The 11,794-nt window shown below is 45.0% G+C and overlaps 1 protein-coding gene across 1 annotated transcript in view; it reads left to right on the top strand.

The window, feature by feature from the left end:
• Positions 1-6,129: 6,129 nt before the first annotated feature.
• Positions 6,130-11,794, top strand: part of LOC122808173 (beta-citrylglutamate synthase B-like) — a gene marked incomplete at its 5' end in the record, with an annotated part of 511,166 nt that continues 505,501 nt past the window's right edge. The window contains one exon of the mRNA XM_044079142.1: positions 6,130-6,346. Coding sequence (XP_043935077.1) covers positions 6,130-6,346 — 217 coding nt within the window. The remainder of the gene's footprint in view (positions 6,347-11,794) is intronic.

Below are 11,794 nucleotides of genomic sequence, written 5' to 3'. Positions count from 1 at the left end.
CCCAGAGTTCGGACTACGCCTAGAAAACCGACGACCAAAGCACATGATCAAGCTCCCATGCCATAAAAACAAATGCTTAGAATGGCTGAAGACCTTATCACCCTAATTAGGGAAAGCCAGCCTTCCCCTGCTAAGAGACAAAGAATTGAGTTTCTTTCTGATTCTACAGACCAGGAGTCTGATGACTCTGACCCTTCTGATTACCAGGACATACCCTTATCAACCTTTGAGGTTTCAGATGCAGAGGAATCTATTCTCTCTGCCTCCTCTCCAGAGGATTTTTCTTTTGGTGAAACATTGCATACTTTGAGAGCATTTCCACTGGGAATGCCAGGACTATCCTCAGTCCAAAAAGAGACTCGGAGAATTTTTAGAGTTGCCTCAGCACAGGCCTCTAGCTATACCTCCTGTCCTGAATGTTGTAGATGATGTCTTCATGGAATCCAGTCTTACTCCAGACACTTTACCTGACAAGTACTACAGAGTACCTGATTCTCACAAATTTCTCTTTTAAGAATCCTACTGCGGATCCAGAGACCATTTCCCAGGGACCTAAAGGGATTAAGGCTTCTACAACCAAAAACCCTACTCCTTCAGACAGGGATTCCAGAGCTTAAAACAGATGGGGTAAGAAGGTATATACTTCTGCAACTCTTGCCATCAGGGCATTGAATTGCCAGTTTCACATGTTGAAGTACCAGCAACATATTGTGGAACAAATTAAACAAAAAATGGTGTTCTCTCCAGATTGTGCAGAAAATAAAGATTTAAAATGCATTCTGCAAACCAAGTTAGTAAGCATACTTTGCATTTTGGCTTTGATGCCCTAGAAGTGTCTTGGCAGGACTGCAGTCACTGGGTCTGTCCTGAGAAGGCATGCTTGGCTGAAGGCACAAACCTTGCCAGACCTTGTCAAATCAAAATTGCTAGACGCTCCTTTAAATCAGGACCGTTTGGCACCAAAGCAGAAGAGGTTCTTAAAAAGATGGAAGAAAAAGCTAAATGTATGCAAACTGTTAAAGAATTCTTAAAAGTGCAGCCACCTAGATTCAGTAGGCATTGGCCTTCTAAAAATTGGTCCTTTCCAGCCCCTTCCAAGCCTTCTCAGTCCAAACCCAGGGGAACCAGGCCATCAAGACTACAGTCTCAGGGTATGCAGAGATCTAAACAGTGGAGTGCTCCCACCTCAGAAATAGGGAGTGGAAAGCCACCCCCTTATGGAAAATGTTCACAATGACTTTCAGTTATCCTTCCCAATCCTGCCCAACTACTTGTGCCTCTAGGAGGAAAACTTGCCCTTTATGCCAAAAACTGGATGTCCATTACTCAGGACCGATTGGTTCTAAACATTGTATCCCAGGGGTACAGATTCTGCTTTCATTCCCTGCCAACCCCAAGCGGGTTTTCAGACCTTCCTCCAAACCAGTGGGCAGAGGCTCAAAAGCAAGTACTTTCCCTACTCAATATCTGGGCCATTCAACCTTTTCTAGTAGAACAAAGGGGACAGGGATTCTACTCCAAACTGTTCCTGGTGCCCAGAAAAGAAATCTGTTGGTGCCCAATCATAGATCTGTCAATTCCCAACACTTTTCTGGTAATCCCAAAATTCAAAATGCTTACCCTGCCACAGCTTATCCCTATGCTAGCCAAGGATGCTTGGTTAGTCACCCTAGACTTAAAGCTTATTGGCACATCCCCATAAGGGAGTCTTGCAGGAAATGTCTATGCTTCAGGGCAAGCTCTATGCACTATCAGTTTTCTGCACTTTCCTTTGGCTTATCTACTGCGCCCGGAGTATTCACCAAGTGCCTGGCTCTAGCCATTGCATACGGCAGGCAGGGAAATATCCAAATTTTCCTATACTTGGATGATTGCCTGATGGGACAGTCAGGAATTGCTACTTCAGCACCTGGCATTTGTAAAAAGACTCAACTTCATCGGAGTACACCATCAACGAAAAGAAATCACAACTGGTGCCGTCAAAAAATTGTATTCCTGGCAGCAAGCTTGAACACAACTTCCCAGATGGCATTTCTCACTCCAGAAAAACAGGTCTATATGAACAACTACTTCAAACAAATGGCCACCAAAACCCAGATATCTGCAAGGAAAATACTGCAAGCCCTAGGGTTCATAGACTCACTAATTTCATATGCAAGACTGCATGTGAGGAAGCTTCAATGGTACTTAAGTCTTTGGTGCCAACATTCTCAGGACCTGGAAACAGTCATTCCTATCATACCTTGCATGTTCTCACTGCATTCGTGTGGGTTTCCTCCGGGTACTCTGGTTTCCTCCCACATTCTAAAGACATGCGTCTGGAGCATTTCTTCCCGGGCCTCCGCTGAAAACAGGATCTGTGGAACCTAGTCAGACTTTCCCGGTCAACAAATGTTAAATAAAAATAAATAAATAAAAACCTTGTCTAAGGGCAGAGTTCCTTTGGTGGGCAGAAGCATGCAACCACAATAAGGGACTGCTTTTCACTCAACCCCTCGCTGCCTAAAATCCTGACTACAGACTCATCAGACTGTGCATGGGGAGCTCACATGGCAGGCAAATGCATTCAGGGCAAGTGGAGCCCAGGACAAATTCTCATGCACATCAATCAAAAAGAGATGTTCACTGTACAGTATGGTCTGACAGCCTTCAAATGCCTAATTCATCCCAGGACAGCTGCTGATAAAAACACCACAGTTATGTGGTAGATAAACAAGCAGGGGGGAACCCATTCTTACCCACTCTTCAGGTTAGCTATGGTGCTGTGGAACACAGCCTTGAGCAACCAAGTTCATCTACAAGCTCAGTTCCTGCCAGGCAAACAGAATTCACTGGCAGACTACTTTAGTAGAAATCTCCTGGACCCACATGAGTGTAAATTGGAGCCCAACACCTTTAACCTTCTAATCCAGAGGTGAGGAACACCGGAGGTGGACCCCTTTGCCTCCCCAGAGAACCACCAGTTGAGCAAATTTTGCACCAGGAACCCTCGCAGCAGGGCCTGGAAGGTGGATTCCTTATCCTTCAGATGGAAAAAAAACTCTCAATTTATGCCTTTCCCCCTCTGCCCCTCCTCGCAAAGGTACTACTCAAGATCAGACAGGACAGCCCAAGGTCAATTCTTATTACCCCAGACTGGCCACACCAGCACTGGTACCCACTCTTTTACGCAGTCTGACAACAGTGCCACCCTGGCACCTTCATCAGACACCTTCCCTGCTGTCACAGCAGGAAGGACAGATTTTGCATCCACAGCTGCAAACCCTAAACCTTGCAGCCTGGCTTATCCCCTGAATACTCCACTTGCAACCCTCAGCAAACAGGTGCTGGACGTCATTCTTGAGGCCCGTTGGCCTAGTACTAGGAAATCCTATGCTGAAAAGTGGAAAAAATATTGTTCTTGGAATCTGTCTCAAGAAAAGGACACAGCTGTGCCCTTCTTACCTCACATCCTTGATTACCTAGCAGAGCTACTCTACAGAGGCCTATCCTTCTCCGTTAAGATTCATGCCTCTGCCGTCTCAGCTCATTATAATACTCAGCCACCTCTATTCTCTCATCCTCTCATCAAACAGTTCTTGAGAGGGGCTAACAACCTAAGGCCCCTTAGGAGAGCACCCACCCCTGCTTGGGACCTTAACTTTGTACTGGAAAAGCTCACACTTCCCCTTTTGAACCTGTGGCTTCAGCAGATTTAAAATTCCTTTCTTGGAAAACAGCCTTGCTTTTACCCATAACCTCAGCTAGAAGAGTGTTGAGTTACAGGCACTAATGGCTGTAGAACCCTTCATTATTTTCTATGCTGAGAGGGTTTCCCTCAGGACTAACCCGTCCTTTATGCCTAAGGTGGTCTCCAGTGTGGCTCTAAACCAAGCCATCCATTTGCCAGCCTTCTTCCCCTAATCCTCAAAATAAAGGGGAAAGGATCCTGCATTCCTTGGACGTGCCCAGACAGCTCCGGTTCTACCGTGATAGAACTAAACCTTTCAGAAAATCCGACCACCTGCTTGTCAGCTTTGCTACAGGGGCAGAGAGCAAGGCCATTTCAAAGCAAACCATTTCCAAATGGATAGCAAACTGCCTCCATTTCTGCTACAAGCACCATGGAAAACCTGCCCCACAGGAGATCAGAACACATTCCACTAGGGCCACTTCAACCTCTACAGCATTTCTCAGGGGAGTCCCTACCAGGGACATTCTGGAAGCTGCAACCTGGAGTTCTGTATACACCTTCACCAAGCATTACTCCTTACCTATTTTTTCTAAATCCATAGCTGGATTTGCTACAGCAGTCTTACAAGGCCTGCTAGCCAGCCCTAACTCCTCTTGACTGCCATCAACCCCAGTGTAATGACTGCAACAGTGAAACACGAAGAACATAGTATGTTGTGTACACTTACCATAAATGTAGATGTTTGTGTATTCACTGTTGCAGTCCTGGTTTCCCTCCCTCCAGCCCCTGTTTTTTCTCTATCCTTTCTACCAATCTTTTATATGGCCATTTTGTATGGCAGTGGTATTTACTTTTTACTGGTGGTGTTCCACACCATATACTAGCTTCCTATTTGGGGAGCTCCTGACATCTGGGGCAAGAAAAGCTGATGTAATGTCATCTGCTGTCTGTTTTATACCCCTGATGAACTGACGTCATGGAAGAAGCGACAGCATCCACCACAGAAATCCCAAGACTCTGGTATTCGGACCGACTGAGGGCTACCTGCAGGCAGATAACCCAAGTGTGATGACTGCAATAGTGAATACACTCTTAACATCTACATTTATGGTAAGTGTACACAATTGTACTTTGTGTAAAATCTTACCATAATCATAGATGTCTTTCTCTTCCGTGTTGCAGTATTCCTTTCCACCCACCATTACCCCCTATACTTTTTTCTTTAGTCCCAACTAAGTCCTGGATCTAATTAAGCTACTAAATGACACCAAGGCAACACACCCATACCACTGGCATCCCTCCTGCTGGGCCTTCCTCTTTACCTGATGGCCTTTAAGTTCTGAGGATTGTGCGTGCAGACGTCACATTTAAGGCCCCTGGTTTATGACCTTAAGACTGACATCCCATGCACGCTGCAACAGTCAAGCTGAAGTTTTTTTTATAGGAGCAGACGTACGAGTCGCCTGAGGGCAGGAAATCCCACAACTAGAATTCTGCAACATGGAAGAGAAGGACATCTATGATTTATGGTAAGATTTTACACAACTATTCTTTGCAAAGTAACCTTATCCAGATGGTTTGCAGATTGTTTTGCCTTTGTATATAAGAATTTACCCTTGGCAGGTAAACTAAAACACCTGAGCAGTTTCTGCTTCTATAGCCTTTGACAGACTGTTATCCATTGACGACATTTGTGCCACAGCCAAATGGGTGGTGGTACATCACTATACGCTGGATACTCAATCCAGATCTGTTCATTTGGTTCCACCATCCCCAGGAATGTCCTTCATTGATACCACCTTGTTTGACAGCTTGGATTTATATGTTTGAATGGATAAACAGACATTAGATATAAAAGTTATGTACTTTCCATAAAGTTAGATCCATGCTTTCTGATATTTTTATCTGCATCAAATTCCCCCTTCCCCTTCCAGATTGTCACCTATGGCTTAGAGATGATTGGATAGCTGTTGCTCCCTGTCTATGCACAGTCACATGCGACTGTAATTACTATTCCTCAATAATGTGAGATCATCAGATTTGACTTTCTTTTTGGGAAGGTGTTTTCCTAGGTAGTTTCTCATATATTTCAGCTTGGGGGAAGGTACAAACTCCATCTGAGGTACAGGCTAAGGAATTAGTAGGGGAGCAGTCATAGCTGTCAATCAGATAAGCTTTGAAGTCAGTACCGAGGTTAAATGCGTGTTTTTTTGTATGTTTTTATAGGTCCTTGAAGGCTGTGGTTTTGTACTCCCTTGAAGACAGTATGTTGAAATGCTAGGAGTGTTTCTTAAACAATGTTTGAGTCAATTTTATTTTCTACATTTACTGAAAAATGTAGATGTTCATATTGATCAGTGTTGTATTTGCCTAAGCTATATGGGTTATATCCTGCACAGTAGTATGCACTTGTGTGAAATGCTACTGGTGATGGTTAATGTGCCTTCATTTCTGTCCCCCTTCCTATAGGAAAAGCTGTGTTTTTGGCCAGGGACAAGCATCATTTAGCGGACCTAGTTCATCTAATTCGTCATGAAGCCCCTTATTTGTTCCAGAAGTATGTAAAGGAGTCTCATGGTCGTGACATCCGTGTGGTGGTGGTTGGAGGGCGTGTGGTTGGAACCATGTTGCGCTGCTCTACAGATGGCAGGATGCAAAGTAATTGCTCATTGGGTAAGATGTATCTCTTTTTTTTTTTCCCAAACAGGGTTTTATACAGAGCAGTGGAGGAAGGTAGCTGCCAACTGATATGAGTTCCCCCTTTGCTACAAGGTTGAAAGGAACATTCATGCTGAAGGAAAATGTTAATGTTGGGTCTTTCTGAAAAACACTTGACTACAGGGTTAACAGGATTGTACCCCTTGCACATTTTTCTTCCATTTTGTGCAGCACAGTGGATAGCATTACTTCACAGAACAAGGTTCACCAGTTCGTTACTCAATTTGGGTGCCTTCTGTGCAGAGTTTGCATGTGGTGTGGCATTCCTGTAGGTGTTGTTTCCTCCTAGATTCCAAAGACTTGCAGTAGGTGGATTGGACACTCTAAATTGGCCATTGGTGTGTGTGTGTGTGTGTGTGTGTGTGTGTGTGTGTGTGTGTGTGTGTGTGTGTGTAATGTGGAAGTAGAACCGCAACAGGGCTAGCCGCCTAGCAGTATGAACCATGGCTTTAGATGAATATCATTATTGAAGTGACACCCTGACCACATGTGCAAAAATGGGAAAAACTGGTTGTGGACAGATGGATCTCTAGCTCCACCTTTTCAGCATCCTCTTAAATTAGTAGTAGGCAGAATACTGCCAGAATCCCCAGCCTTTATTTTTCCTTTTGCTTATCGTGAGGGCTAGATTTATATCCCAGCATCTGACCATTCCGACTTGGAAGGATATTTTTAGGGCTCATTGTTTGTATTTAATTTATTTTTTTGGATATTGTAAGCCTTTGTACCTTTAGTCCCCTTGCTTCAGGAATATGACTTGCACACCTGCATTCTGCACTTCTTTTCTGACTTGCACACAGTTTGGGTCTTGACCCTAGCCTGATTCTGGAATGTTTCCCATCTTTTATACCATAAAGACTCATTGCAGATAACTGCAGAAAGCCTCTGCTCCCAAGGAAAAAAAGTACAGTGAAAGTGTTGAAGTGGCAGTGCTGTGGTCTAGTTATCAGAGGGAGAATGCAGAAGTTGCAAGTCCACTTTAATTCTAGCATGATTGCCTTGGAAGATAGCCAAAGTGGGGGGGGGGGGTCTGCAGGAGTGTCCCATAGTCGGAAGGTTGGGGAAGGTAGGGGATTCAGAAATCCTTGTTGCTTGAGGAGTACACCTTTAGGGTGCATAGTTTGGTGACAGTGCCAAGTCTGCATGCAGGTCTGACAAAACTCTGCACCACCTGTGGTGTTGGCTCCCTCCACCAAAAGAACGTACATCACCTGCCTGCCATTCATTTGCTGCATTTAGGAACACAAAAACAATACTGAACAAGTGATCGCAGGGACCATAAATGGCCTAGCTGCATACACCTCTAAAACATTCAGAAACTCTTGCCACCTTTTTCGAGTGCCAAATCAGTGAATCATACTTATAACCTTGGTGTAGATTGTCTCCCCATCTAGTCATCAAGACTAGCTTTAAAGACAAAGTAATACTTTGCTTGACATGTTCATCGTGCATACAGCTGCAGTCATAACAGATGGGTTATCCTGCCATCAGGCGGGTCCTCAGTCGGCCGAATTCCAAAGTCTAGGTCCGGCGTCGGTTGTCGTCGCTTCCTCCCTGACGTCAGTGCGGCAGGGGTATAAAAGAACCAGCCGACGCCATCTTCTTCAGTCTTTCTTGCCGTGCGGTGCCCGAAGCAGAAGCAGTTCGCAAGTGCCGGTCGGCCAGCTCCTGAGATTTACGAAAATATTTCAGCCGAAGTCTTCTTGAAAGCTAAGTACCCGTTGAAACTTTTCTTGCCTCAGACCGATGTCAGACAAAGTTAATAATTGCATTTCATGTGGGAAGCAAATACCGCATAAGGATTTCCATTCTTTCTGTATTCCTTGCTTAGGCCCAGACCACGACGTCTCGGCCTGCCGTTTTTGTGCTAGATTCAACAAACGCACTATTAAGCATCAGGCGGAGTTCGCCCAACACTATTTTGGTAAATTTAATTGCATTATGTCGTCGGATACTCCGACTCCAGTTTTGAGTAAAAGACACAAAGATAAGGACCGACATACGAGGTCCGCGACTTCTACCGACACCACGCAAAAGCAGACTACCGGTGCTCCGGTTCTCAGCGAGGCACCTACGCAGCCCCTGAGTACCAATGACACTTAATTACCGGTGTCTTCTGTGCTCGAGGTCGCAGGCTCCTCGGCCCCCATTCCGACTACAGATACCAACGCCACTCTTGGCGGGGAAACTCAGAGTTTAGACAGGCCTGCCACTTCTCAAGGTGTCTTCAGGCTTTCCTCCTTTTCCATTAGGGCTTTCACAAAATCTAAAGCAGCCATGAAAACTAAAAAACAAGGTCCACGGGACCCCCTCTCAAGGCCCCATGCCTAAAAAACAGATGCTCAAAATGGCTGAGGATTTGATTACTCTTATCAGGGGTTCTCAACCCCCCTCGGACAAAAGGCCCAGATTGGAGGAAGACTACCCTTCCTCAGATCAAGCCTCTATTACCTCAGAACATTCTGAGGACCAGGAATATTCATATTCCCCTTTTGAAGACTCTGATGCTGAGGAGTCCATTCCCTCGGTCTCCCCCCCTGAGGACTATTCTTTTGGGGAAACCCTACATGCCTTGAGGGAACACTTTCACTGGGAAGACCAAGATTACTCAGATTCCAAGAAAAGGCTCAGGGATTTTCTCTTGCTTCCCCAGCACAGGCCTCTGACTATCCCTCCTGTCTTGGATATATTAGATGATGTGTACACAGAAGCCAGCCTCAACCCAGATTCTTTACCTCCAGCTCCTGTTAAACCTGACAGGTATTACCGGGTTCCTGATTCACACCAGTTCCTATACAAAAGCCATGCTGCTGACCCAGAAACTATTTCACAGGGTCCCAAGGGAATTAAGGCCTCTACTGCTAAAAACCCATTACCTTCAGAGAGAGATTCCAGGGCTTTAGAAAGATGGGGGGGGGGGGGAGGTGTACACCTCGGCCACTTTAACCATGAGGGCATTAAACTGTCAGTTCCATATGTTAAAGTATCAACAGTTTTTGTTATCTCAGTTGAAAAGCAAAATGACACAACCTGAGCAACCAGATTTAAAGGAATTGCAGGATTTGTTGCATAGTGCAGAGCAAGTGGGTAAACATACCTTGCAGTGTGGTTTTGATGCTTTAGAGGCCTCATGTAGGGCTGCTGTTACAGGGTCTGTCATACATAGACATGCTTGGCTCAAAGAGCAAACCTTACCAGATCATGTCAAAGCTAAATTACTAGATGCACCTCTTCAAAAAGATGTATTGTTTGGTGTTAAAGCTGAAGAGGTACTAAAGAAAATGGAGGAAAAGGCAAGATCAATGCAAACAGTGAAAGATTTCCTACAGGTACAACCTCCACGTTTCAGCAGAAACTGGCCTTCAAAAATTGGTCCTTTCCAGCCACGGACAGACCTCAAAGAGGCAGATACAGGCGCCCGAGGGGTAGAGGGCAATCTCAAGGATCATTCAGAGCCAGACAATGGCAAGCACCTACACCAAGAGGTGGAGAAGATAGATCACAGTCATTCAGAAAGCAGACACAATGACTTTCCCCTTTGCATGCCAAGCAAAGCTTTAATGGCAGCACCTTTAGGCGGAAAACTGGCATTATTTTCAAAAAACTGGCATATTGTCACAAAAGACAAATGGATCCTGGACATTATAGACCGAGGCTACAGATTCCACTTTCACACCCTTCCAAAAATGAGAGGCATGCCAAGCCTGCCACAAAATCAAAGGGCAGAGGCACAAAAACAAATTTCAGCTCTCATGGACATGAAAGCTATTCAAGAGGTACCTGCAAAAGAACAGGGTCAAGGTTTTTATTCCAGACTATTCCTGGTACCAAGGAAGGACAAAGATTGGAGACCTATTTTAGACCTATCCATCCTAAACACATATTTACTCGTACCAAAATTCAAGATGCTCACATTACAGCAGCTTCTTCCCATGCTGGGCAAGGAGTTTTGGCTGGTAACATTGGACCTCAAGGAGGCATACCTGCATGTCCCTATTGGACAAGATTGCAGAAGATACCTCAGATTTCTTGCAGGTTCAACCCATTATCAATTCTCTGCATTGCCCTTTGGCTTATCTACTGTGCCCATAGTGTTTACGAAATGCCTGGCATTAGTAATTGCCTTCTGCAGACTTCAAGGGATACAAATATACCCATATCTGGACGACTGCCTGATCCAAGCGGACAGCAAGCACATATTTCTGAAACACCTGGCGTTTGTAATAAAACTGTTGAACTTTCTGGGATACACAGTCAACAAAAAGAAATCAAAACTAATACCCTCTCAAACAATAATTTTCCTGGGTGCCAGACTGAATACAAACACCCAGATAGCCTTCCTCACGCCAGAAAAGCAAGGGCAACTATCTCAATACTTCACAAAATGGCAACCTTCACCAGGCTGACTGCAAGGAAAGTCCTGCAGGCTCTGGGATTCATGGCATCTTGCATCCTGCTGATCCCATGTGCAAAGCTGCATATGAGGAAACTTCAATGGTACCTAAAAAACTTATGGTCTCAACACAGCCACAGTTTGGAAACAATTATACCACTCATTCCATGTCTTCAAAAGGAATTTCTGTGGTGGGCTCAAGCATGCCAAAGAAACATAGGTCTCCCCTTCTGCATGCCTCAAGCAAATCAAATCATCACAACAGACGCCTCGGACTACGCCTGGGGGGCGCACATGACAGATCAGTGTATTCAGGGAAAATGGTCCCAAAAAGAGAAGCACCTACACATCAATCAAAAGGAAATGCTAGCAGTACAAAATGCTATTATGGCCTTCAAAGACCTACTGCATCCAGGCCAGCTATTGATAAGGACAGACAACACCACAGTGATGTGGTACATAAACAAACAGGGAGGAACTCATTCGTACCCCCTGTGCAGACTAGCCATGTTCCTTTGGAACACGGCTCTGGAATTGCAAATCCAACTTCAAGTACAATTCCTGCCAGGGAAGGAAAACACACTGGCAGACAGCCTAAGCAGAAATATGACAGATCCACACGAATAGAAGTTGCATCCTCAAGTTTTCACAAAGATAACTCTGGCATGCGGACAGCCAGACATAGATCTCTTTGCTACCCACAGAAATTACCAACTGAAAAAATTTTGCTCAAGGACCTATCATCCACAGGCCTGGAAAGTGGACGCACTTTATTTCAATTCGACAACATTGACAGTCTATGCCTTTCCACCTCTTCCTCTGCTGCCCAAAGTACTATTAAAAGCCAGCGCAGAAAGGCCAAACATGATTCTCATTGCTCCAGACTGGCCAAGACAACACTGGTATCCACTCCTGAAGAGCCTGACGCATTCCCCACCATGGATCCTGCCTCTAGTGCCTCTTCTGTTGTCCCAGCACAACTTCAAAACTCTTCACAGTCAGCTGAAAAC

The sequence above is a fragment of the Protopterus annectens genome, chromosome 8.part0 (genome assembly GCF_019279795.1).
Source record: "Protopterus annectens isolate FY-2018-M chromosome 8.part0, PAN1.0, whole genome shotgun sequence".
Lineage (NCBI taxonomy): Eukaryota > Metazoa > Chordata > Ceratodontiformes > Protopteridae > Protopterus > Protopterus annectens.
The sequence above is the reverse complement of the archived record's forward strand: the minus strand, read 5'-3'. Positions and strand labels throughout refer to the sequence as shown.